At 41.8% G+C, this 27,038-nt stretch overlaps 1 protein-coding gene across 2 annotated transcripts; it reads left to right on the top strand.

Annotated features, from left to right (window-relative positions):
• Positions 1-1,413: 1,413 nt before the first annotated feature.
• On the top strand, positions 1,414-25,607 carry slco4a1 (solute carrier organic anion transporter family, member 4A1). Of its 2 annotated transcripts, none has more exons than XM_068733574.1 (12): positions 1,414-1,612; positions 13,842-14,991; positions 16,669-16,759; positions 17,242-17,363; positions 17,518-17,629; positions 19,429-19,583; positions 20,277-20,547; positions 21,082-21,244; positions 21,513-21,688; positions 21,995-22,059; positions 22,180-22,328; positions 23,098-25,607. In XM_068733574.1, the coding sequence occupies exons 2-12, from the start codon at positions 14,145-14,147 to the stop codon at positions 23,266-23,268; spliced, it is 2,322 nt and encodes a 773-aa protein (XP_068589675.1). In that variant the 5' UTR covers positions 1,414-1,612; positions 13,842-14,144; the 3' UTR covers positions 23,269-25,607. The 2 variants fall into 2 exon arrangements, with proteins under 2 accessions (XP_068589675.1, XP_068589674.1); XM_068733573.1 differs by lacking the exon at positions 1,414-1,612 and adding an exon at positions 12,541-12,616.
• The last annotated feature ends 1,431 nt before the right edge of the window (positions 25,608-27,038 follow it).

The following is a 27,038-nucleotide window of genomic DNA, read 5'->3' as shown; positions in this document are numbered from 1 at the left end:
TGTGCTGCATGGATGTTGTAAAACAAATATGCCACAGTAAATTATTATATTAAATTATTTAATTTCCCCTATGAAGTAAATCCGGTAAACACTACAGGCTACATGGTCTGTGACACATATTTCGATCCAGCGTTTTTAACTTTGTTAAGGCCATGGCCAAAGCCACAAAGATACGCATCAGTGGAAACTTGTCCGTCAACTGCTGGTTCAGCAGGACTCTTCAGCTCATTGGTCCAGAGCTGATAGCACCACAGCAGTGAAACATCATTGGACAAGAGGATGGCCTCTGAATTCAGTGATTCCTATGTATAGAGGGTGATTAATGCCCTAAACAAAAAGCAGGAAAAGAAGTTGTCTAAGAAGACAACACATGTCATTAACATCACTTCTACTTTGATTTAAAAAAGAGAATGTATTACTTTTACAAGATGCATTTGATACTTTCAGCATTAAATCAGCTCTAAGTCTGTTTAGAGGTTTGTGAACCTAAGGCAAATCTACAACTTAAGTTAATCCATCAACATATGTTCTGCATCTATTTAGACCCATACCAGCTGACAGTTTTCTGTTGAATTAATGCAAAAGTAGGAGGCGCCTTCATGAAAACCAAAAATATAAAATGAAAATGTCCCCCTTTTGGTTTCAGATTTCTTTGTCACAGGGTGTGATTCACAGGGCAAGAATGCCGTACCTGACAAACAAAATCCATCACATCACGTTAATGCCATTTAATTTCAGGTGGACTTGAACAGAATTTACAAAAATCGCATGGCAGACATTCTTGATCTTTGGTCCTGTTATGGAAAGTTTCTATGTAAATCGGGAGAAGAGAGTGTGGTTCAATCAATTGAAATAAACAGAGTCTTGATGAGAATCAAAGTTGTCTTGTCGTATATTTGCTTGCAAGCGGAAGAGTGTTCACCAGTCACGTATCACAGTGAGCTTCAATGAAACACAATATTCAATATCCTTTGTAGAGTTGTTATCTTTCAAGGGAGTCACACCCCCTAGGGCTTATCTTGTTGTGTTCTGCTGAGTTCCCTCAGTTTCGATACACAGGGTAACAAAAAAATTATTCCCAGATGTTTCTGCTACTTTTTCAGTAAGTTTTGGTTTCACAGCAAGGCCACACAGTTGTTTATGCATATTTTTACCATTACAGTCCGTAATAAGAAAAGGCAGCCTCTCAATATGACTTTGCTTTAACTGTTGGTATATTTATTGATGCAGTGTTTGATGGCGGTAAATACAGTCTGCTTATAAACTAGCAATACAATTTTTTAATACATTCTAAAACACACAAGAAGCCAATATAAATCTGCTGAAATGTTACAATGTGAAATATATTTATTTTGTGAAATAATAATGACGTGTTTATTTGTTTATCCATGTTTTTTTTTTTTACTGGTCTGACGTTAGGTGCGTTTCCACTTTGTGGCATCAATCACCTTCCATACAGAGCGGTTACTACTCGCTCGCTCCATAAAGGAAGGGCGCTTACCAGTCGCGTTGCAATTAATTCTACCCCAGCTGTAGCCTTTCCCCCACAAGACATTGCACGGATGACAGAAGATGATGTGAGAAGAATGGAATAATACGCGTGTATTTTAAGGTAAGCGTTTTTATTTCACGTGTAACACTGGTGGGGATGTGAGGGATGCGCTCCGTGCGCGGTGCCGCTGCTGCTCAGCATCAGCAGCGTGGACATCCATGTATTCACATGTCCAATGCTGGAATGGTTGCCTAAAACACTGAAATTGTCTCTGTGATCTGTAACATCTCAACCGATCAGTGGTGAATATTTGGTGCCAGAGACGCTGCGTCTCTTCACCATGTCCAGATATAACACTTGATGGGCTTATATGAAAAAAAAGGCTTGTTCACCAACAGCATCTGGTTGCATTAATCCTTCACATGGAGCTTTCTGTAATCCATGGGCATGTTCTGCCATACAACACTGCGCCGAAGCACACACTGTCATTTATGGGGAAGCCTTCAACAACAGTACGCAGTAGGCTATTATTTTAAACAAGGCTTATATGTCTCGATTGTTAAGATGATATGAAAACGGCTCCTCCTTTCATGGCACTTCTACTTTTCTACTATAATACACGGTAGAATAGAACAGCCCATATTAGTGGCCTAATCGACGAAAAGCACATTTATCATTTCTAATGAAACAGTGCCCCTGCCACGTGCCTTTGATTTGTTGATCGCTGAAATCGATCACTCACAGAGCTACTGAGGGCGGCAGCATTTCTCCCTGTGCATCAGTAAAGGGTTCCCACAGGGAGGGACCACTGCTGGGTTTCCACGTGAAGGGACACCATGTCGATACCACATCATGCGTTATCATTCTAAACGTCAGTAGACAGTTAAATCCAGTGCCTAAATATGTCTGGGTCTTGGGCGGGCAATGGCCCTTAGACTAGTCTATCTGTCTTGCATCAGCTTTCCGAAAGCGCGTGCAAACCGCTGCGCATGCAGACCGACATTTGTGGTATCCTACGTGTTTTTCCGAAGCGTCGCGCGCTTTGTCTCCTGTAATGACTGTGCGCCGCTGAGGCCAGACACCCACACCTGCGCTCAGGGCAGACTGAGCATGCTTCATTGGGCCTCCATGTGATGGAGGGTACTTGCATCACAGGGACGTTTATCGGGGAATTCCCAAACTGCGCACCTCTGAGTCGCTTGCGTTTCAAAAGGAGCTAGATCCAAGAGAACAATCGTAGCAATCCTGGATTTATAGATTTAATTATACTTTATTAGAGAGCATGAAGTTATTGTTCACTTTCATTTTGGATGTATTAATGCCCACAGATATACTGAGGTAAAGCTATATATATATATATATATATATATATATATATATATATATATATATATATATATATATATATATATATATATATATATATATATATATATATGTGCACTGGAGGCTTCCAGTTTCTGCATATTGTAAACTATTGAGATGTCATAAAATTCCATATACGCCCACATATTTAGGTGTGATTGAGGGTGAGCACAGAGGGAAATCTCCCCCTTCAGCAGATGAAAATGAATACAGCCTTCTAGTGTCAAACTCATCATTCTGCTCTGTGAAGTAGGGCTGTGTATTGGCAAGAATCCGGCTATACGAAGCCAATCGTGTGACAGGTGGTTATGATTCAAAATATTGTTTTGACATTTTACAAGAAACGGTCATAGTATGAAGAACACCACCATATGCATGCAATCTGAGTAAAAATAGGTTTTACTTTTTCATGCAATCAGAACAGTGAGAGCTGCATTTGCATTTGTCACAGTCACTCTCATCCAACATCATGGCGCTACTTTGAGAGGGCACATGCACGGGTAGGCTGCATATCTCTGCAAAAGAAATAAAGTGTTTTATCGGGTTCATTTTTTTCATGTAAACTTTTAATTCACAATTGACTGTGTTTTTGAGAATTGATACAGTATCACAAACATTGCAGAACTTGATATTTTCGATATTTCCTTACTGCAAAGCTCAAGCATCCACCTGAAGCCACAGAAAGCAAAACACATTTTTGACTAGAGGGGAAGATTTTCATGAAATCCAACCCTGTTTTGAATACTAAGCCCTGTTCCTTTGTATTGTAGCGTCGCCTATAGTTTTCATTGTTTGTGGCTGAGTCCTCCTTCCCCATGCTGGTGTCAAATGGCTTACCTAAGCACAAAGGTCTCACAGGAAACAATGCAGCATGTTCTTTGTTTTCTCATTGTTCATTCTCTTAACATCGCTTCAGATGTGTTTTAAGTTGCAGCAATGCAAACGGAACATTTCCTCCTGCTTCTGCGTCACGTTTTATCACTCTGGCTAAACACGGGGTGGCCGTGAAGATCATCAATGAAAAAGTTAGTAACCGACAGCTGTCACAACAGTCTGTGTGCACAAGTAGGCCTATGTGTTGTCCCATGCATAGAGTGAGTCGTGAGTTCCATGCATTTCCTTTTTTTTTTTTTTTAGGAAACCTTTATGTGGCGAGAGTAGTATAAGCAGAAAGATGAATGGAAAACAATTCTCAAAACATAAAAGTGAAAAGTTCATTCTGGATTCCATCCACTGCAGACAAACATGAGATGTGAAATTAAATGAAAAGCGAGAAAGTGGACCTTGAGTTTAGATTTTTCCTTCCATTCCTGAACATAAACACATCGGAGAGAAACTAGCATCTTTAGACGATTGAACCGTAGGAACACAGATTGACTGATTTAGACTTAGCTGAGATTGTTGGTGGAAACCATTTTTGGACAAAGGCTTCAGTTTCTTTGCATGAGAACAAAGAAAGCAAATTATCATACAGTTCACCGCCTCACAGTGTAACAAATATAAAGCACTGAAAGTCTGGGCACAAAGAAAACCATAACTATTTTAGTATAGTTTTACTGAAGGAAAGCGGTTGTAGTCTTTTTTTCATCATCACACGATATTGAACATTTCATTCAGTCTAGTCAAGCCAAAATATCTCCTCTTTTCTTTCCTCCATGCTCTGCTGTTGTCATTGTTAACTTGAACTTCTGTAGATAAGTTACTTCTCCTGACTGCTGGTTGTGTGATGCTGATGAGAGACCTATCAGTCCTCTCATCAAAGGTTGAACCTCCTCTTCGCTTCACTGTTCCTTACACCTCACACAGAGTTCTATTGTGTGTTCACTGATTTCAATCTTTTTGTGATGCACCACATACACATCTCATGGTGCCCCTAATGAGGAACATCAGGTTTTTAAATGACAGCGCAGTGATTTCCCAGGGAGCTCTGTTGCTGTGGTGATAAGCGTTGTGCAGAACTAATGCCGTCTAATTTGAAGAGATTGTTCGTCCCAGTTCACAATGGCCGACGGGGCCAGAAAGAGCGGGATAAAGGACTAGCAAGTGCTCCACACACGCAATGTTGCAATTAAGTGGCAATTGAGTTATGCAATTTTTAAGCCATGACATCTCAATGGCAACTATGGTGTGTTAACACCACACTAGCTTAACTGCCTGTTGGCACAGTATACTCTTTGCATTGTTTTAGTCAGCTGCCCGTTACAGTACAACCAGCTGGGTTCAAAACAGTTTCATCAGCCTCATTCAATGGCGCTGATATTATTTGACCAACCAACTTGGGACTGTGTGAAAATGTACTTAGGGTTCGTGAAACGCAGCTAAATACAGAAATATTAAATACTCCGCAACGTAAACAGGGTATTAGAACACGTTTCTCAGTCAGACACTTGGAGTGAACCCTACAGCGTACTGTTGAGTACTGTTCTGTTCATGAGCTGGACTTGTTCCTTCTGGAACAAAACCGTGAAGTTCTGCTTTCAATTTGACTCTGTATAACCTAATATGTATGAGATCAGATCTCTGACTGTTGTCATGACGTTAACCCCGCAATAATATTTGCACAGTCCCTTACAGCTCATCAGCAACACAACGACCAAAGAAATAGAGGAAGAGCAAATGTATGGTGTCGTTTTGACGTGTGATACAATGGTGTGAGAGCGAAGAAGAGTTCCTGGAAAGAGTGATTTGCCGACTCCCCCACATCCTCTCTTCAGGTAGAGCAGGATGAACCATGCTCCTTTGAAATCAGAGTGTCTGACTGCACCCGGCTTGTGTTATAGTCCATATTAATTATAATCTTTTTTAATTACTCTTGACTGTGTTTCTCCTCTGTGCTCATGGTGACACAGTTATTTCCTCCCTGCGCCGTCTCACCCTCCATCGTTCCTTGAAAGGCGGAGGCGCTGCCGAGGCTTAATAAGTGCAGCTTCAAGCGGTGCAGACAGTCGGAGGGCATCGTGCTTAACCCGGATACTTTCTAGGTCTCATCTCACGCGCGCACGGACGTCCCTTCTTGAAAAACTTTCCCTTTCAGACTATTCCAACATGTCTGAAGTATGAGACCCTTCTTGGCTGGCTCTCGAGGTCATTTATTTCAGTTGGTTTCACCACCAACAGGAGGCAGCAGGGTCACATGTTCCCGCATGTGTGTGAGATGTAGGTCAGGGGGTTGATGCATATCTGCGCCTGTGTGTCTATGTTTGCAGTCAGATACTTTTGGACACGTGTCTGCGTGTTGCTTTACTTCAGCCAACGAAGAGCGCGTGACACCTGGTACGTCAGCGGTTGGCCTTTATTGAAGAAAAACATCAATAATTTCCCCCGATGTGCACAGATGGAAATATGATTTCGCTGAATTATATGATCTCTGTTCACAGTGTGCCCATTCATCCTGCCACATCCAAATAGCTGTGGCCACTTTGTCTAATGCATCATTTGTCGAAAATGCCAAACATATGATTACATATTATGTTTGGACAAAATTAAAAACAGTAAAATAGGAAATAGGTCTACACCCGGTTACTCCGTTGAAAAGAACTCCCCCCCCCGTCCTCCTTCTTATCCGAGTATATTACATGGTAGTAGTGGGTGATAAAAAATATTCTAGCATCGCAAATAGGACTTTATGTTGTGATCTATATTCAGTATATCATGGTGTAATAGATTTTCAGAAAAAATTAATTAAGAAACCATAAATAAGCAGGAAGGGATGTCCGCGTTCGCTGATCTCAGCGAATGAATGAATGACAGATCAAGGTGCTTCATCACATTGATCATATAACAAGAACAAGAGTCCAATCACCGGAAGCCGTATCGACCAATCCCATCACAGATCACCAATCACACAGTTTATTCCTCATTGACGGCCGACAAGCCATTCTGTCCCTCTGCTCTTTGTGTGTGTATGTCGGCTCATCCCTCTCGCTCTCTGTTTGGACACAACGGACAAATATGTGGAGTTAGTACGTGATGACGGAGGATTTGGCGGCATCTAGCGGTGAGGTTGCAGATGGCAACCGACTGAAACTTCTCACAACCCAATCACAAACAGCAGTGATACTAGGCTATTTCTAATAAATACAGTGGATGGGAAGATTTTGAAATTAAATCATGTAAAATCAGGGTAGTTGAAACTCCAGGAGAAAAGTTGTTCCAACTTGTCAAATGTGAGGATTTTCTGCTTTTCTTTGTTTTATATAATCAACAGTCCACATGTGACAGGACATTTGAAGTCCTCGCCGTGTACAATAATGGATCCATTGTAAAATAATCAACAATTATTCAATAATAGAATAATCTTTGTGTGCTAATTTTCTTTGATACTAGCTGTGACTTTGACCAAAGGCTCTGTTGCTGCTCTGTATCACAACCTGTCAAAAGAAAGCAGGAACCTGATGATGTAGATACTTTTACCTACAGCCATGCTACGCGGACTTACCTCCCCATAACAAACCAGGACATGTTATAATGCATGGAAAACAGAACAGAATGCTTTTAATGTTTTTCTAATGCACCTCAAGTCGATATGTTTGCAGGTTGACAGCCCTCTGTTCTTGTCTTCTCATTATGTTTTTGTGGCATCATAAAAGAGGTCAGAGAGAAGAGAATGAACATCCGAGCAGACAATAGAGATGCTTCATTGCCATGGAGGTGAGGGGTAAATGAGCAGTGCTGTCTGTTGCCTGTGGGGCTAGTTGATGTTTGCTCTCTAATCTGCAGCCAAGCAGAAGACCATTATTGGGTCAGTGCCTACTTTGTCCCATCCCATTAATTCCCCACAGTGCTAGTGGGGCCCGGAGGGTCGGATTACCCTGCCCAACTGTAAGACGGGCGGCGACTTGACTGGAAGGACTGGAAGGATCTGGCCTGGGTACTGTCATACTGGCCACGTATTGCAACAACTCCCATGTGTCTACTAGAGAACTGTGAGGGCATAATGATGAAGAAAACGAGACTATCAATGCTATCAAAAACATTGAAGCATGAGGTGGAGATGGCAACAGGGTAACCTCTTGTGCTGCATCATGGGATTGATTTTAGAACATTTGATTTGATATTGTCATATATATATATATATATGCCATCTAGCTAATTTGGAATAAGTTATTCTCCCAACAAGGGACCAGCATTGCAAACTAGCTTAGGCTATAAATGCTGTGGTATGTGGACTGCCCTTATGAAGCCTCGAGTTCCACGATTTCATCGTCGCCATCTTGGCTTTTTAGCAACCGATGAACGGAAGTTACCATATTTGGAATGCGGAGGAGTGACATGGTGACGTCGTATACGTCTCTGGTAGCGGCAGCGACCTGTCAATCACAGTAGCCCCGCCCTAAAGCATACTCTGCTTTATGGTCTATTTGACTCTACATGGACCATCATTTACTAAATGAACATCATGCTGTATTGAAGAAGACCTGAAACTAGAGATTGAGACCATAAACTCATGTTTACAATGTTTACTGAGGGAATGAATCAAGAGAGAAGTAGAGTCATTTTAGACTAGACTTCTATACAACCTGACTTCTTTTTGCAACCTTGAGCCCGTCCGTCTAAATGATTTCCCTTCTGCTTCGCTCACTTCTTAATAGTGAATCTACACTTGTGTTGTCTGAGGTCACTATAAATACGATATATCGCAACATTACATGTGTTATCTTTATAAATGATAATGAATCATCATTGGGACTTACTCATTCATTCATTTATTATTTTCTCCCGTACTTAACTTGTGCGATTTTATTTAAGACTTCCCTAAATCACCTACAGTTGGTCAAAAAATGCTGCATGCTTCCAGGGGTTTTGACCAAGTCAGATTGTTGTTGTTAAAGAGCTATTAAAGGGACATTAAAGCGCTACTGCAGCCCTTCATCAGCAGCAGGTCTCAGTGGCCCTCTTATCAAGGTTTGTTGGTTGTTCCTCTCTCCAGGCTGAGGACAAAAGGAGACGTTTTATAGTGTCTTTTGTGTTTTACCTTAATATATGCATTTCACGTCCGTCTTTCATCTGCTTCTTCTTCTTCTTGGTGCTGCTATTTAAATAAACTTGTTTCATTAGTAGTATTGTTATCCTTATTATTATTATTATTATTATAAAACACTTTAATGCAGGTGGTGAAAGAGCCACACAATTCATTGTTTTATTCTGTATGAATTAAGCTTGTTTGTGTCAGTTAAACTTAGAAGTATACAATGGTGGATTAAGTTTTGTAGTGTGCTTGTCCATGTTTGACTGCTTGTTTTCAGCAGATCATACAGTTTATCAAATGATACATAATGGAGACGCAGCATACCGAACAAAATCCAGCATGACCTTACACTGTTGGCTGTAATCATTAAGCCATGCTCTTCTTTTAAGGAGGCTTTTCATTAAAATACAATTTGAGCATTTTCTAAAGCCATCAAATCTGAAAGCTTGTAGGTGCCATGTGCTGCATTAGGTTAAGGACTGCTTGGATCCAGCCTATATGTACTTCATGCATTTCCAAGGCTTGAATAGTTGGACTTTAATAGCTTAGCTCGATTTCTGTCCATCTTCAAAACTCTGCACATTAAAAATGTATCCCACTTCATTGTGTTCCCTGAGAAGTCGTAGTAGTTTGAGTGAAAAAGAAACAATATTACAATATTAAAATCATAATTTAATGAGATTAAAGTAATCATATTTTAAGAAAGAATCTAGCTTCCCCAGTGTCTGCTATGCATGAAGTTATAGTTCTGCATTGTATCCCCTTCAGACTCGTTATGTGCTGCAGTGCAGCCAGGAGAGGAACGGGACCAGGTTCAGACGTGAGATTGGACGAGGTTGTATTGGCATGGGAATCGCTGAGGCAAGGGTGAAATAAAAAATACATAATTGTACAAACAATAAGTAAGGATCTACTAGAATTCAGATATGTGAACAGAGCTGTGCATATAAATGAAAATAAGTCGGCTTCAGTTTAACTTAAAATACAAACAGTACATTTTGATCTTAAATATAAGTAAAAATAACTTAAGATAAGAATAGAACAATTTAGACGTTGCCGTTAAGAATATAAACATGAAGGAAAAAATGAGAGCACTGCAAATAGTTTAAAAAAAAAGCGTAATTAAAGGTGTTTTGTATGTATGTACAGTATCTCTCTCTCTCTCTCTCTCTCTCTCTCTCTCTCTCTCTCTCTCTCCCTCTGTGTGTGTGTGTGTGTGTATGTGTGTTTGTGTTCACTCCAAATACAGGCCTAATGCAAACGAGTTCGCTCATATATTGGTAAAGACAATTCTGTCCTCCCAAAATACTGGTTGGGACATGTCCCTACTGTCCATATGCAAACCCAGACCCTTGCTGGGACAGACGTGGTAAACCCAAACGTGCAGAAATTAGTTGGAAAGATATCATATTATATTTCAATGGTAACGAACTAATATCAATCAACGATGCTGTTCCAGTAATCACGCATCTCTCGCACTCAGTCACACTCTGCAGTCAAACAAAGAAAATGGAACTAAATTAGTCACAGTTCCACTTTAACAAACCCGGACCGAGACGAATAAAGCTGACCATATATTCCTTCCGTGTGATAATCTTCTCTCTTACAAACAATGCTCAGATTTATGTGATATTAGTCTCACAACATGCACAAGGTCAACGAGGACAAAATACGCAATGCTGCTGGAGTTAACTTCAGGGGCGTATGCTTCTGTAATTGAAGGTTCAAAGAGCTGGTTCCTGGAGTTACATCAGCGCTGGGTTCAAACAGGGTTACTTGTTCCCACAGTTGACCCACTGGATTACAGCTCCGCTCGCCTCAGAATCTCTCCTTCACTACATTTTTGCCAAACGAATTTTCTGCTACAGTAAATATTGCTTCCTTCGCAGTAACAAAATGATTCACTTGTAATATAGTGTGTGCGAACACCGGTGTCTTCGAGTGTGATTGGCAGTGTGAGACTTTGTCTAAGTCTGTCGTTTCGTGGCTGTGTAATAACCACACGAGAGGCGTCCCCTTGATACTTCAAAAGCCTTTGTTTACCACGGAGGAGGAAAGACTCCCCAGTCCAAAGCAAATACATTTCTGCTGTGAAGATAAAAGAGCAGGTAGGGCAGAGCCTGTCGCTTATTAATATTACAACTGCTCGCTCTGATCTCACTTTGAAAACAGGCATGAAAAGGGCAAGATAGAAAATGAGATAGGACTGAAATGAGAAAAAAAGAACCCAGTGAGAACTTTCCAATTTCTGGCTTTGTTTGGCTCATAAGCAGCCAGGGACAGAAAAAACAAACAGTGGGAAAGGATTACCTCACCATAGTGCATTGTTAACAGAGTGGCCCGGTTCTAAGACCCTCCCACCTCTGGTCGGATCATCATCACCTGATACTGATCCACTCGTTCTCCCCTCCCCTGCCTCTCATGATGCTTTATAAAACCTTCTCACAATCTCTCACCAAACAAAGTCCTTTATACCTCCACCCCCACCTCAGACAACCGTAATGCGATTTTAATTGGATTGTCAGCTCTGGCTTCCGTCCCAAACCTTTTTATTCGTACTTATCATGAGCGATCAGCTGAACAGTCAGCAGCTCACAGCAGCATGGTTGGAAAGTCCTATTCTTTTTCTGTTGTTCAGCAAACAGCTCTGCTTGTGAGGACCCTCCGGTATTCTGTGCTCAGTGAAAACCGTGCAGAATAATGAGCTGGGGTAGCGCACCAACAACAATTCTACAGACTGCATTTTGGTTTCAGTGCCGAAAATTGGAGTTGTTAGTTGAAACCAAAAAGCCGCGTCATTGCATTTCGCCATGTGACAACGTGTCCCAACTCGTCACGTGCAGCAGCTTGGTCAGTGGCCCTTTGGGGTCAAACTATGATGCTCAATGTGCCCCTTCTCGCGTCAGTTTTGGACGTGTAGGTCTGCTGCCTCTGGTGGCTGTAGCAATTGTGATGGGAGTAAAGTAGGAAGTCAGGTGACAAAGCATGAAGAGCGACAAAGTATGAAGAAAGACAAAGTATCAGGAGCGACAAAGTATCAGGAGCAACAAAGTCCACGTTGGCAGGAGGTCGGGGTCGATGGATGGGTCAAACAAACACAGGACTTTCACCCAGCAGACCTCTGTTTATGTCCCGTGTGAAACCAGAAGTCCACGGCAAGATATTTTAGTTATTACAACTTAATTAACCTGAAGCATGATTTTAAACCCAAACCAAGTTAAACACATGTTGCAATCTACGGGCCTACCCTGCTCATTGAATAATGACGCAGCGTAAAAGTATTGGGGAACCCAGTGCGTTATAAAGTGACGCCAAGGGGCCACGGACCACGCGTCCGTATGTGACAAGTTGGGAGGGAGAACGTGTTGTATGAGCACAAGAGTTTGTTTGTTAAAGCTGCTTTAATAGATTTCAGAGAATAGATTACAGACTGATACAAGTGCTGTCACTTTAAGAAAAAAAATCTAGTTAGATGCAAACTAGCATCTCAACCTTTGGCATGGAAAGTAGCCTTTACGAAAACATATTTTAACTATCCGGTCATTTGTGGAGCCCCCACTGTCTCACCTCTTAGATGGTACTGTATCCTCATCTGCTCAGCATGGGCCACAGTTCAAATATTTTTTTTTGGGGGGTGTGTGTGAATGTGCTGATGTGCTGGCTCAGCGCTGGACTATAAGAGGCTTTGAGAGACGGACTTAGGACCTAGCATGGATATCACTCTCACTTCTTCTCATATTTATGTTGCCCTGTCTCTTCCACCGGTTGATTATCACGAGCTGAAAATGGAGGTAGGAAGCTAAATAGAGCATATTTATAACCTGATACATTGCTATATAGTTAGAGCTTTGTGTTTGTGATGAATTTGAATTTTTGTGGGCCATTATATTATATTTAAAGGGGTTGCCAATTAATGTAACCTTATTTCTAAAGCATGAATGCTGCTGTTAATGTGTGTGCTGTTTGTATTTAGTTAAATGAATTGTACAGAAAAGTTGCTACGTCTGTTTTAAGAGTTCTTAGACTGTCACAGAGTTTCAATTATTTCTCTTTTGTGAAATATTTGGAAAACAGTCCCATCACATGCTGTACAGATTTGTTTTAGTGTTTTGGTGTCGAAATTCTTCGAAGTCATCGTGCACAGTAGTGAACCTGACCTTTGCATTCCATTTGAGTTATGTGGGGCAAATATTCACAAAGACTGTTGAGATTACCAAAAGTAAATAAATGTGCTAACTTTTGAAGGTAGACCAAGTGGCTGCTTTGCCAGCTTCCTTGTTTCTTCTGTTGTTATAAGCACTACGCAGCATCACCCAGACTCCTGGGTGATATGAATTAACTTTACCTGGATGGTATTCATGCATTAATCTGTAATGATAAGTCAAATATGCACTGATAAAGTGTTATTATAAGAGTGTGGTTTAATTAGCAACGTGGATATTATGTCTCAAGCTGCACTAATTCGTCAAATGAAACTGTGTTATACAACAGCTACATCTGCACATTGTTTTCTTTTTATGTTGGTGTTAATGAAAGCTGTGATCTGTGTTTCCGCTTGCTGGAGCAGAGGTTGCATCTTACGGTTCATTACCGGTGTGTGTGTGTGTGTGTTTTTTTTGTGGTTTTATAGGTTGTGTGTGAACGTATGTGTGTGTGTGTGTGTGTGTGTGTGTGTTTGTGACCTCTGATCATAATTTCTTTGTAGATTGTGTTATTATAGAGTCCACTCACTCAGCTGCATTGTGGCGTCGTGTACACGAGGCACCAGGGATGATTTCATTCCCATGTCACTGTGTGTGTGTGTGTGTGTGTGTGTGTGTGTTTGCCTGCCCTGGCATCCATATGTGGCAAAAAAAGTAAAAGAAAACATATTTATATCACACTGTTATACTCTTATCATGATGTGAGGAACACATTGTTCTTCAGAGGGAACAAAAAAGCACATAGTGCCTTATTAAAACCGATTGGTTCACTGATCTAATCTCTCTCCCTATCTCTCTCTTATGCTCTTCATAGGATGCCATTACTCAATGTCAGCATGAAGTCTTTACAGCTTGCACAACCTTGTACAGATAGGTAAACCAGAGCACCTGGAGAACACTGTGGACACATGGAGCAAGTGATACAAGCCAAGAATAGATCATCTCAGGGCCTGACAGAGATCCTGACCACAAAGCATTCACCTTGAGCCTCAGTTGATTCACATTGCTTTGTTCCTACATTTTAAACGTCGCACTCTACCTCCACCGTTCAAAGACCTCCCACGCCGACCCCCCTTCTGCACCATAAGGACCCAGAATAGTGCCCCTCAGAGGGGAGATGCCCGTCTTGCTTAATGCCGATGCCTCCTTCAGCTCCAAGCAGGAGCTCCTGGACCTTCAGGACTGCCCTCTCAGCGGGGGCCCCTCTCTGGACACCCCCAGCCCCCCAGACTCCCAGACAGGCAGCCCACTTGGCTCAGCCCCCAGAAGCCCTGGCAGCCCCGGAGCTGATGGCCCCGTTCGGCCCCACATCTTCACCGGGGCTTCCACGCTCCCGGGGCAGCTGTACGGGGCGGAAACGCGACCTTGTGCAGGGACCCCAATGGGGTTAAAGCTGATCTCCACTGACTCGGATCAGCTGTGTGGCTGGGGGGCCCTGACGCCCAAAGCTATCCAAGCTTTCAACACCCCTCGTTGGGTGCTGTTCTTCCTTTGTGTGGCCTCTTTCCTCCAGGGGATGATAATCAACGGCTTCATTAACACAGTGGTCACCTCCATTGAGAGGCGCTTCGACCTGCGCAGCTACCAGGCCGGCCTCATCGCCAGCTCCTACGACATTGCCGCCTGCGTCTGCCTGGCTTTCGTCAGCTACTTCGGCGGGACAGGACACAAGCCCCGCTGGCTGGGCTGGGGGGTGCTGATCATGGCTATTGGTTCTCTGGTGTTCGCCCTGCCTCACTTTACCACACCCCCTTACCAGGTCAGTCTGACCGAGCGGACGGTTATGTGCTCCGGCAACCGTACCACCCCATGCCAGGACAAGGAGGGTGGAGGATTGTCCAGCTATCGTTTTGTTTTCATGCTGGGCCAGTTCCTCCACGGCGTGGGTGCCACACCTCTCTACACGTTAGGAGTCACGTACCTGGATGAGAATGTCAAGTCCAACTATGCGCCTGTTTATATTGGTGAGTAATTCATTTTGTACAGCATGTTTCTGTTTGGTTTGGCATTCAGTGATCATTTTAATGATGTAATCATGTTACTAAAATAATAATCATCTCTTCCCAATTGGTCACTTTTTTCTTTGCATGTTGTGTGTTTGTTTGCTCAGTCCTTCGTTCGTTTCCTTCTTTCTCATAATGTGACTGACAAATTGATTTGTTTACACCATCATTATTATTCAGAAGAATGTCATTTTTAAATCCCAAGAGCCAAAATCTTAAATGTATAGTACCTTAACAAGTGTGAGTATATGCAAAGAAGAAGATCGACAACGAGTAAAATTTACCAGCGCCTGTTTTTCCTTGTTTCAATAAAAAATCCAAGTCCCCCAGTCGATGACTTCCTAAAAGTGTGTTATGTAGCACACCGAATTATTTAAAATTATAAACAGGTTATAAAAGACAAAAAGGCCATTTATACCTATAAGTGCCAGCAGGTAAAATGTACCCCAATAGAGAATGAATGAAGTCATCTTTGCTCTATTCATTTTGCGCTTTTAGATAAACATTCTTGAGTGAAGTAAAGTTTGATGGTGGGAAGTTTCAGGACTCAGCGATGTGTTCTGGGTTGTTTGTGACTCTTTATGTGAGTAGCATAAAGGAACTAAAGCATTTCATCATACAACTCCGTCAATGCATTCTAATAAGTCCACTAATTGTACCAGTTGGCGGTTTGAGCAATCTCAGCTAATATTGGCAGCTGGACTATGAAGTGCACCGACTTCTATCTCTGATTGTTAATTGTTTTGAATGTGCTTCAATTGCTTTGCATAATGAGAACACATATCAAGCAGGGCTTGGAAAAATTCCCACCTGCATCTTTTCATAATGACTGCATTGCGGACGTCTGTTGTTTGCATGAAAGGGAAGCTACATATTTGTTCGACCATGAGCATACAAACACCAAGAAATCTGTCCCAAAGTACGAGTTGAACCTGTAATCTAACTGTAACAACACTGGTTGCATCCCACTCTTTCCCTCTTGTTCTTTTTTATTGTTCATTCAAAGTGTTGTGAATTAGTTGAATGGGTACAACTGCTGTGACACTTTCCCTCTAGGATCAAATAAGTCAAATTGCTCTAATGACACTATATAATGATTCCAATTAGGAGTACCCATCCAGAGGATAATCACAGAACTAACTTTTAACACTGAGAATTGGATACAGAAGAAATAGAAATAACCAAATGTGCCCTCTGTGCGGTCACATACACTCTGTCACAACATATTGTTCATGGTATTCATTATTGTGTTGCCATTAACAGAGATCAAGTGCCAGCCCTGTCATTTTGACCGGTTCAGGCTTTTCTTCCCATCTTCACCATTCAGCATCCACTCAGGACATCAGTAGTGCTAAACCTCACTACGCCCATTTCAAATAGCAGCAGAGCACAGCGTGACCCACTTAACACTGTGCTCAAAACTAAAGGACAAACACACAAACAGTCTTTGACATCAAGCTCTCTTCTCTTCCTCGTGGAACTCTATCTTTGGGGACACAGAGCCCAATAAAGAACAATGGGGCCCTTTTAACCTGTAGGAAACAGGAAGTAGACAGTCACTGAACTGACACACCCATGGTCTGGTTCTGAGTCTCTCTCTCTCTTTCTCTCTCTCTCTCTCTCTCTCTCTCTCTCTAGGGATCTTCTACACAGCGGCCATTGTGGGTCCAGCAGCAGGCTACCTGCTGGGGGGTTACTTCCTCAACATTTACACCGAGATCCACCTGACGTGAGTCTGCTGTGGATGGCAGAATGAATAACAATAGACTAGAACACCCATGAATAAATAGAGTATATATAGACCTATATATAATAGAGCAGACTTGATACATGTTAACATAGTCAGTGTATAGCTGGAAATATTGATTAATTTTTTTCCCACATAATTAACATAGTTAATTTTGCACTAAGTTCGTAATCAAATGAGAAAATACTTCGTACTTATCATTTGTCAAATATTTAATTTACACAGGAGTATACAAAAATAGTCTCTATGAAACAGTCACATGGTAAAGCATATTTATTTATTGAACTACCAAAAAATGTATTGTTATCGACATGACCTATATCGTAATATAAGATTTTGGCCATATTACCCAGCCCTAAGTGGACTAGCATTTAAAGGTCGATATATATGTCAAGTCATTCACGCAATATGTTAATGTGTGTGTGTGTGTGTGTGTGTGTGTGTGTGTGTGTGTGTTGTCACAGTACAGAGATGACTCCAGAGAACCCTCTGTGGGTCGGGGCTTGGTGGATCGGCTTCCTGGCAGGAGGAGCAGCAGCTCTACTGGTAGCATTCCCCATCCTGGGCTACCCACGACAGCTGCCGGGTACCACTCCTGTCCACTGCACACATACACATACTCACTCTTTTGTCTTGCAATAGGCAGGCAGTAAAGAAGCAAACGAGCATTCATTCATGTATTTTTGTATTGGAGTGGTAAATGTCACTCACAGTCTCACATCCTCTGCCTCGTCCTGCAGGCTCTCAGGAGTACGTGGCCATGCGGGTCTCTGAGGCCCACCAGCTCAAGGACGGAAGCCAGACCACAGCCTCAGACCCTCAGTTTGGCAAATCAGTCAAAGACATGCCAAGGTAATGCACCTACTGAAGAGGACAGTAGAAAAGTGCTCTGGATACGGTACAGACAATCTGGGCACACAGTCGTTCTGATGATAGATGGGATGGGACAAGAGGAACTAGAGATGTGGGACTGGACTTGTGTATTACTTTGTATAAATTCCTTCACAAGTAGCCAGTTTTACAAACTAATATTAAACCAATAAAAAGCTAAATGATCATCAGATGATAGCTGGCGGGTTCCCAGATTTCATTTCAGCAATGCGTTCCGCCTCTTTTTTCTCTCCACAACGCATGTTTAACTGGATTCAACCAAACGCTGCTTAATTAAACGTGATCGGTCAACAAATGGAAAGCAGAACACTTCCGATACCAAACTCTTGTCCCGCTGCCTACAGATTCTGCTTGCAGATATATTTATAGAGATTACAGTACAGATGACATCAAAGGGAGACGTGACACCATCATGACATCATCAGAATGACTGAGCGCATCAACATGAGGAGACTCAGAACCAGACCATGGGTGTGTCACATAGCATATGTTTTTGTGTTTTCGGGGGCCTCGGGGGTCACGAGGCCTCCTTGCTTTATTAAGGGGGGGGGTAAGACAAAAACATACAGTTGGCCTATATCTCAGCATTTCATTCATACAGCATCAGGGCCTCTGTAACAATCCAAGGGCTATCAGAACAATAGCCAAGCACCAGGGAGAAGAAAACTATTTATCAAAAAGAAACCTATTAAGTATGTAGGATTTCAAAAAAATAATAACAAAGACTACTTTATACAAACAGAGACTTGTATCAAAAGTTCCTAAAATAACAGGACAACTCAACATTGATGCAATATTCACAGGAAAAAAATCACAATTGATCCAAATTGTACTTCTTACTCCTGCAGTTATGGCATTCACTATTTGGATTAATTGTACAGTTTATCAGTTGTTCTGTACCGATATTGTCGAATATGTCACCCATTCAGGTTACGTGAGTTTACTCAGAGATAGAAAGAGGGTCCCTTTAGATAGCCAGAGATCATTTATGCAGAGAGACCAATAACTCAGTGTCATTCCTCAAATTAAAGTAAAAAATTAAACTTTAATTTGATAATTTCTTTCCCTCAGAGATTTACTGACATTTCCAATGTAATCCTGTTTACAATGGCCCTGACTATGAACATTGTCATTTTATTGTCTCACTCCAAAACTAGATTGAAAAGTCAGCATGACGATGACAATGATGATGAAGAGTGCCGAATACAAAGTCACTAATTAAAACATTTTGGCCGCTGTAACCCTTTAGGAGTAACTGAATTACAGCCAGTTGTTCTATTTGTAAATTCAGAAAATGTCCATATGTTAGTTATCATAACATTGTGTTGGTATATCCCCCCCCCCTCCCGGCTGCACACATCCTCAACTGTTTTGAAACATCAATCCTTCAAGAGGTTAATCAAGAGATTAGAGGAAATAAACGTCACATTCCAGACAAGTTCTATATTTTGACAGGCATGTTACGGACTTTGACAGGTGAGTGACAGCCCTGCCTCTATTCAGTTCACAACTGTGTTTACTATGAACGCAGCAACCCGCAGGATGTCACCACTGTGGCACTGGGGATTATGTGCACACAGTAAGGCGGGGATCATGTTATGTAACATGATGATGCTTTAGATCTCGTGCAGTGTTCAGCTGTACTAGGAACGTCTCCAGGCTGGTGGGATGTGAGCGGCCTGGTTTAATTAAAAAAGGAAGCTACGGTTTATTCAGTTAGTTGCGCACACTTACTCCTTGCTCCGTCTTTCTCCCTCCAGGTCTGTGCTGCTCCTCTTGAAGAATCCCCCCTTCCTGTTCCTGTGCTTGGCTGGGGCTACGGAGGCCACCCTCATCGCTGGCATGTCCACCTTCGGTCCAAAGTTCTTGGAGTCACAGTTCAGTCTCAGTGCTTCAGAGGCTGCCACATGGTTTGGTGAGTGGGGTTAAATCATACAACACATGATGCAAAGTCCAGAGCAAACCCAAATGATTGATGGAAATCTGTTTTAAAGCCATCTCAACCAAGTGAGAAATAAAAAAAAGTGGCCAAGACCTGTTCCTTTGGAGATGTTGGAGACATTAAATATCTATAATTCAACACTTTATTCTCATTGATCTTATATTTGCCAGTCCCTCCTCCTGTGCAAAGCCGTATGTAATGGGCACTTTCGCTGAATTTACACTTCCTCACACCCCAAAATCACACCCGAAATTAAACTTCCAGTGTAGGTTTACTTACGCAAACAAACACTACTTGGTTTTCTTTAGACAGCAATAGTTTGAGGTTAGGCTCAGAAAAAGACAGTCGTCAATTTGGATAGATTGGTTATTTTTAAAAGTTGGGTGGTGGCTGCATCGTTTTAGACTCATTTGATCGAAACATTTCCAAATCTCCACTTAAACAATAAATTTATCTCTAACTGGCCAAACCATTGCATTCTCCTGGAGTCTGGAGGTGCAGAAAAGCCAATGCAGTGTCCACAATGAAAAGAGTTAATCCTCCATAAGTCTACTAACTTGTAAGATTGTGATACTTCATGTCAACAAGTAGAGATTTTAGGCCTAATAGTGGAACTGCAGCCTGATTGCATGCCTGTGTATGCTGCCCCCCCCCCCCCCCCCTCAGGATACATGGTGGTACCAGCCGGCGGTGGTGGCACCTTCCTGGGCGGCTACATCGTGAAGAGATTGAACCTGCGCTGTCGAGGCATCATCCGTTTCTGCATGATGTGTGCGATGGTCAGTCTGCTCGCCATCTTCATCTTCCTCATCCACTGCCCCAATGTGCCCATGGCCGGTGTCACAGCATCATACCAGTACAGTCTGATGGAGAAACAGCAGCTGGACCAGTACAAAGACCTGTATGACAAGCCAAGCAAGCTGCGCCGGAGGAACAGGTAAGCAGTGATTATGTTGGCTGCTAATGGTGATTTATTTTCAGGATTTAATTTTGACTAAAATGTGTATTAGTTTAGGTTATTGTTTATTTGACTTTTGTTTCCGAAAAGATGCAGTAATATTACTTTAACATCTGGGGGAAATTGAGGTAGCAATAATTCTTGTGGTCATACCAACAATCTGTGTACCGTCAATGTTACCCCAACAGTCCTTTACAATGTTCTGTTAGCATTAGCATTAACGGTAGCTTACCTTTTTACAAAACTCAATTTTATAAATGTCAATTTTATTAATGTGCATCATAATTTAGCCTGGCTTATTCGGCACTGTCTTTGTGTACTTCAGAGTATTACCATCATGATGACTTGTACAGTAGTGACTTAGGAAAGTACTTGTTATCACAAAGTATGAGGTAGCACATTTTTGGCATCTAATGACCTCCTTCTTTGCCCTTTCTCCACCCTCCCTCCCTCTCTTCCTCCCTTCCTCCCTCCCTCTCATTTCTCTGTCTCTCCTTCACCTCGTGTCTGCAGCTCTTCTTTAGAGGAGGACCTGACAGTGGGCTGTAATGCAGGCTGTAGTTGTGTCAGAGAGCTGTACAACCCGGTGTGTGGGGCAGACGGAGTGATGTATTACTCCCCCTGCTACGCTGGCTGCAGCTCCATCAACCACACCGAGCAGTCCACGGGCAAACAGGTACGAGAGAATAGTAAAAGTCACTATTTTGAAGCCGGGGCTCTAGACTGAAAGCCTGATATAAAATCATCCATGATGTAATGCTGTAATGGCTGTGGAATCAAACGTTCAGGTTAAAATGGTCTTCAGTGGTTGACATATTTAAGCGTGTCTGCTTTACAGATTATTACAGATTTAATACAGGAGCTGAGGTTGAAAGCTGTGTTTATGCCATGTGCATAAACACAGTTAATGTTTGTGAACTAATGAACAATATGTGTGTTTTCAGGTGTACTCTGGATGCAGCTGTGTGGTGGGAAATGTGTCCTGGGGCGAGGAGGGCTCCGCTGTAACAGGGAAGTGTGGCAGCTCCTGCCACCACATGCCAGCCTTCCTCTCCTTCCTCTTCATCATCATCTCCTTCACCTTCCTCTGTAGCATCCCAGCACTCACTGCCACCCTCAGGTAAACAATGTCACATTTGACTACTTGTTGTTAAGTGTTTTCATTACAAGAACACAGCTGGAAACTGCTTTGAAAAATACATAGCTGCCTTGCCAATGGGCATAACTTGCCCCAAAAATACATTTTGGAAATAGTACCTCCGTGGCCCACTAGATGGCACTCCAAACAGATCACTATAGTACTGTAGGGGGCAATCTGCAGATAAAACAAATGCAGCAAAAGGAGCTGAAAAAAGGATGAACTTCTATCGTAATGAAGTGTGAGATCCATTTTGCCTTCATGTCTGACCGACTGTGTGTCGTGTAGGTGTGTGCCAGACAGCCAGAGGTCCTTCGGACTCGGTATCCAGTGGATTGTGGTGCGCACACTTGGTAGGCCCACTGTATTCTTGCATCACGTTTGTTCTTCTTCTTTTAACCTCTGAACCACGACCCATTTGCTTCATGTAGATGTTAAGATCTTGTCCAACCATTGTTGCTGTTTCCCCACAGGTGGTATTCCGGGGCCCATAGCTTTCGGCTCGGTGATTGACATCTCCTGCTTGCTGTGGCAGGATAAGTGTGGCGAGCAGGGCTCCTGCTACCTCTATCATAACTCAGCCATGAGCCAGTACACACTAGTAGCCGGTATCATCTATAAGGTAATACTAATACACCCAGTAACAGGCCTTTTACTGTAGCCTCACTTTCAACCTCTTTGTTGAAAACGTATGCTTGTGAGGAACGATGTCTCTGATAGTTTAGTCAGAGACATCATCTTAGGGACTGTAAGGACATATTTGATGTGCGTGTGCATGTTTAAATGTAATTAGCTTAGCTGTAATTAGCTTTAGCATAATACCGTAAAGCAGGGGGTAAAGCTTGGCTCTGTCAGAGTTCAAAGGCCCCGACCGACACCTCAACATTTTACACATGAACACATTACACTACATATAACTATGTCTTTGAGACTGATCACCATGACCCAGTTACTCCCCTATGCTGTGGTTTTCACACTTCAGTTTGTGTACATATTAAACAAATGGTACACAACGTATTACACTACTGAATGGGTTAACTTTCACACAAAAGACACCTAGAGGTGCTGGCAGGTGTATTTCTTTACTTTATTCCTTGCTACGGTCGTTATGCTTTATGCTAAGCTAATGGCCTGAGGGCTCTGGCTTCAACCACAGACATGAGGGTGGTATCGAGCTTCTGGTCAAACGCTCTGCAAGAAAATAAACAAGTGTATTTCCTAAATTGTTAAACTAGTCCTTTGATATTAAAAAAGTGACTTAGTCACTGCTGAGTTCTATGTTCTACTGTAGGCCTTTTTGTGAATTATTTTCTGTGTACCATTTATCTGGATTTTTTTTAACTCTCCCTCTTCACTGCTATCATCTGTCCTGTTTTTTGTTTTTTTTTTAGGTCATGGGGACAATCTTTTTCCTGTTGGCCAGCATCCTGTACAAGCCTCCTCCTGAGTCGCCTCAAAGTAGCTGTGAGAGCACCGACCATGGAGGAGGGGACATGAGCGACCTGCCTGTCAAAGACCTGCCTGAAGACGGCGTCATCGTCAACCTGCACGCCAGGTTATGACGTCAAAGACCCCCCGACCGCTGAGTCTCTGTCCGACTGTGTGTGTGTGTGTGTGTGTGTGTGTGTGTGTGTGTGTGTGTGTGTGCTGCTTAGCGCAGTGTGTGAATGTGTGTTTGGGTGGTGCTTCCTTTATACCAACAGCCTTCTTTCAGCCATAATGACACCACCCCCAACAAACACATGCGTGCATGACGACACATGCACATAGACAAATGGACAAGATTAATACAGACACACATACCAAGAACAGGATGCCTTCATGCACACCACACACACAAAGGCATACGACTTTCTATAGTACACCACGACTTCTAACATGCTGCTCTCTGGGAAGACAACCCTGCTGTGACCACAGGTGTGCGTATCTGAGTGTGTGATTGACCGGGGCGGTGCCACACAAGTTTCTCACAAGCATTTCTGCAGATATCTCAACACTGTGTTGAATCAGTTCAAATGACTTTTTAGAATGTAAGTCTGACGGCATTTTTTTGTTTCATATTTTATGTAATTTTCCTTCAAAAGACAATGAAACAGCTGAGACCTTCGTGGTATATATGATATGCCGTGTGTATGAAGCATTTATGATGTGGAAGGGAAAACAAAAGAAGGTATTTATATCCATCTTTTTTTTCTGTTCTTCTCCCATTACTGGATGATAGTAACACTGTTTTACTTTCCACCCATGATGAAGCCATGATATGCTGTATCTGCAGGCCAGTAATAATGAAGCCAAATCATTTCATATGTCATGTTTCAAGCCAAGAGTATCTGAAGGCACTTATATTAATATGATGTCAATATAGTCTATTGGTTACACAGTACAGCAGCACAAATCTATTTTCAATTAGAAAAGCACACATGTATTTTTGATGTACATGTACAATATATGACCACTAATTGGCTTGCATTTAATAGTAGAAAAGAGAGGAAATGAAATACTGAAAACTGTATATATACATACATGCTCTGTTTGCCAGAGTTTAGTAGACAGAGCTTTGATGCTTCTCTTCCACTGCAAACGCATAGCTGCACTTTAAAAAAACTCCCAAAAGATCTGAGAAGCTTGGAAAGTATGTGTTGACACAATGAAGGCCCGGTCACATCAGCTTTTAAAGTGGCAATTTTCCTATAGAATCATTGCAATCACTTTGTTGGGTTGAAGTAAATCTGAGCACATGAGACCCATGAGACATGGCTAAAACTAGCTGACATAAAAGAACAATTCAAACTCGCCCGATTGAATCAAATTCCTGAAGACCTCAATCACTTTGTTTTAAGCGTAGATGGGGTAGATGGCCAAGGCGACTTGTTTTGCTCTAAACCTCTTCTTCTTCTACTCTTTTTACTGGTGGATTATAGCCATGCGTAGCTTATGGCGCCCACTTCTGATGAACTATGCTTTGCACAGCTGAGTTAATTCTCTCCAACCCAGTTGATAATTCGCATTTCTTTTTTTGCGACATTTCAAAAGTTCACTTAAATTTTGTCCGACAATAAAATGGAAACACAACTCGACTTTTACAGAGAGACAACATGAAACCGAAACGTTCAGATTCTGTTCCAGGAATACTGAAACAAAAGAAAGATTGACCTCGCCCACCACCTGCGCAAATCCACTGATCACAGCGATCCCATGGGGATTTAGTGACCGTTTTAAATGCTGATGCGACCATGCTTTAGAGAAGGATATTATGGGAAATAGCTTGTAAGTTGGAGCTGCCAAGGGCAACGCACAATTGGCATGACATGCAGTATAACAAATCAGCAGTTATTTGGACCTAATTATCACAGTACTGTAAGTACACAAATGTGCCAAAGCAGCCTTGCCTAACAACTCTTGTGTATTATTTTTGTTTTACCATTGATCTTATTTATGCAAATAATTTATTCATAATGTTTCTGCACTTATATGTTTTTTTTTTTGCATTCACTGTGGGATGATAAAAGGAATGCTGCCCTGGCTCTGCTCCTGCCTTTCTTTGTCCATACAAACTCCTCCCCTTGTCTTTATTGTTTATGTGATAGTGAAACGCAACCTTCTGTATGTTGCCTGTGTTGTTGTCATGTCCTGTCCCTGTAAGAATTGACCTCAACACCCTCCAGCTGATGTTGACGAGTTTGATCCATGTGAATGTGTAAACGCAGTACTCCTAGTTATGCTTTTCAATCAATCCCGAGCTTTGACGAACCACTCTGTAAAGTGATTTATATTTTTTATTTTGTTTTTGGTACTGTATGTTTTTTTTTAAAAAGCAGTGGACTTGAAATCAATGATCTTTTTATGGAATGATTCAAAGATGTCAAGTGTTTTCTAAATACAATAGCTGAACGGCGCTTTACTTTTTGTGTGTCAAATCGTTATTTATCGTGTTATGAGTGTGTGTTAGTGTGTGTGTGTGTGTGTGTGTGTGTGTGTGTGTGTGTGTGTGTGTGTGTGTGTGTGTGCGCGTGTTTGTATGACAAACGATATATACTATACTAATAACAATAACATATGACATAGCATAGTGAAGGGCAAACAACAAACAATATTAAAAAGAAAAGAACACAGAATAAAACTTCGGTGGCCTGTTGTTCAAACCCACAAAAAGTATATGCAGTTTTAGGGTCCTTTCCTACCTTCCTTCTCAAATCAAGCATCCTAACAAGCAGATACAGAAGTATCTGAAGTAAGCCAGAGAAGAGTTCAATCTCACTCTCCCCCGAAAATGTTTGGAGCCTAAAATACTGGCCGGTCAAAAGGAGTGAGGTGTCAATGACACTATAAAACAGCCAATAAAATGTTTTTTTAAAAACTTGTGAATTATTGCAACCACAAGAGGTCCTTGAGCAAAGAGTCATAAATGAGCACAGAAGATATAAGGCTGATTGTTCCAGCAGTGGGCGGACAGAGAGATAGACATACGAGCTAACACTTTATCTCCCCACAGGCTCAGGCCTGCTGCCGATAATAAGCAACAACTATCAACCAAATACAATTTGGGAAAGAGAATTTGAAGAGAAAAATCAGTGTTCCCCTCCCTTGTTTCGCTGCCTGGATTATTATTGCCCATCTTAATTTCCAACACTGTTGCCTTGTGCACCAGCAGCATAAGAATACATGAAGACTGGAGGCAGAGGATGCGTTTCCCTGACTACTGTCGAATCACGACGCGATAAGTTCCACTGTTGCTCACTGGGTTCCTCGCTGACATGTTTTATGAAGCCTGCCTGCGACACACACACACACACACACACACACACACACACACACACACACACACACACACACACACACACACACACAGAACACTAAACACCACAAGCAGGCTGGCATCATTAACCCACACACACACACACACTTGAACTGCGGCTCAGTAGAAATTGACATAAAGTAAATATTTGGCTTGAACGCAGTGCAAACAGATGAGACACGACCGATGAACGATGAAAAGGCTCATAGTCAGTTGTACTCTGGTGTTTTTCACTAACTTATAATAATAATAATAATAACATAATCACAAACTTCATTTATTTGACGGTTTATTTCTTTACACTTTCCGATATATATATATATATATATATATATATCCAGGAGAATAATATACTGTACATTGTAAGCTATGGGACGATAAAATTCTCTCTTTCTATCTCAAATAAAAAAGGGTTTTATTGGTGTATAAAAAGTAAAGTAAAACAAATCATTGCAAATAAGTCATACATTTTTTTATTAATTACAGCTATAATTTAACAATTGCATTTAATGGTAGGCCTGAGGGTTTGAACTATAG

This window comes from Cebidichthys violaceus, unplaced genomic scaffold, assembly GCF_023349555.1.
Source record: "Cebidichthys violaceus isolate CVI_PGR_0920_01 unplaced genomic scaffold, fCebVio1.0.p SCAF_6, whole genome shotgun sequence".
Lineage (NCBI taxonomy): Eukaryota > Metazoa > Chordata > Actinopteri > Perciformes > Stichaeidae > Cebidichthys > Cebidichthys violaceus.
This window is presented reverse-complemented; position numbering and strand designations above follow the sequence as displayed.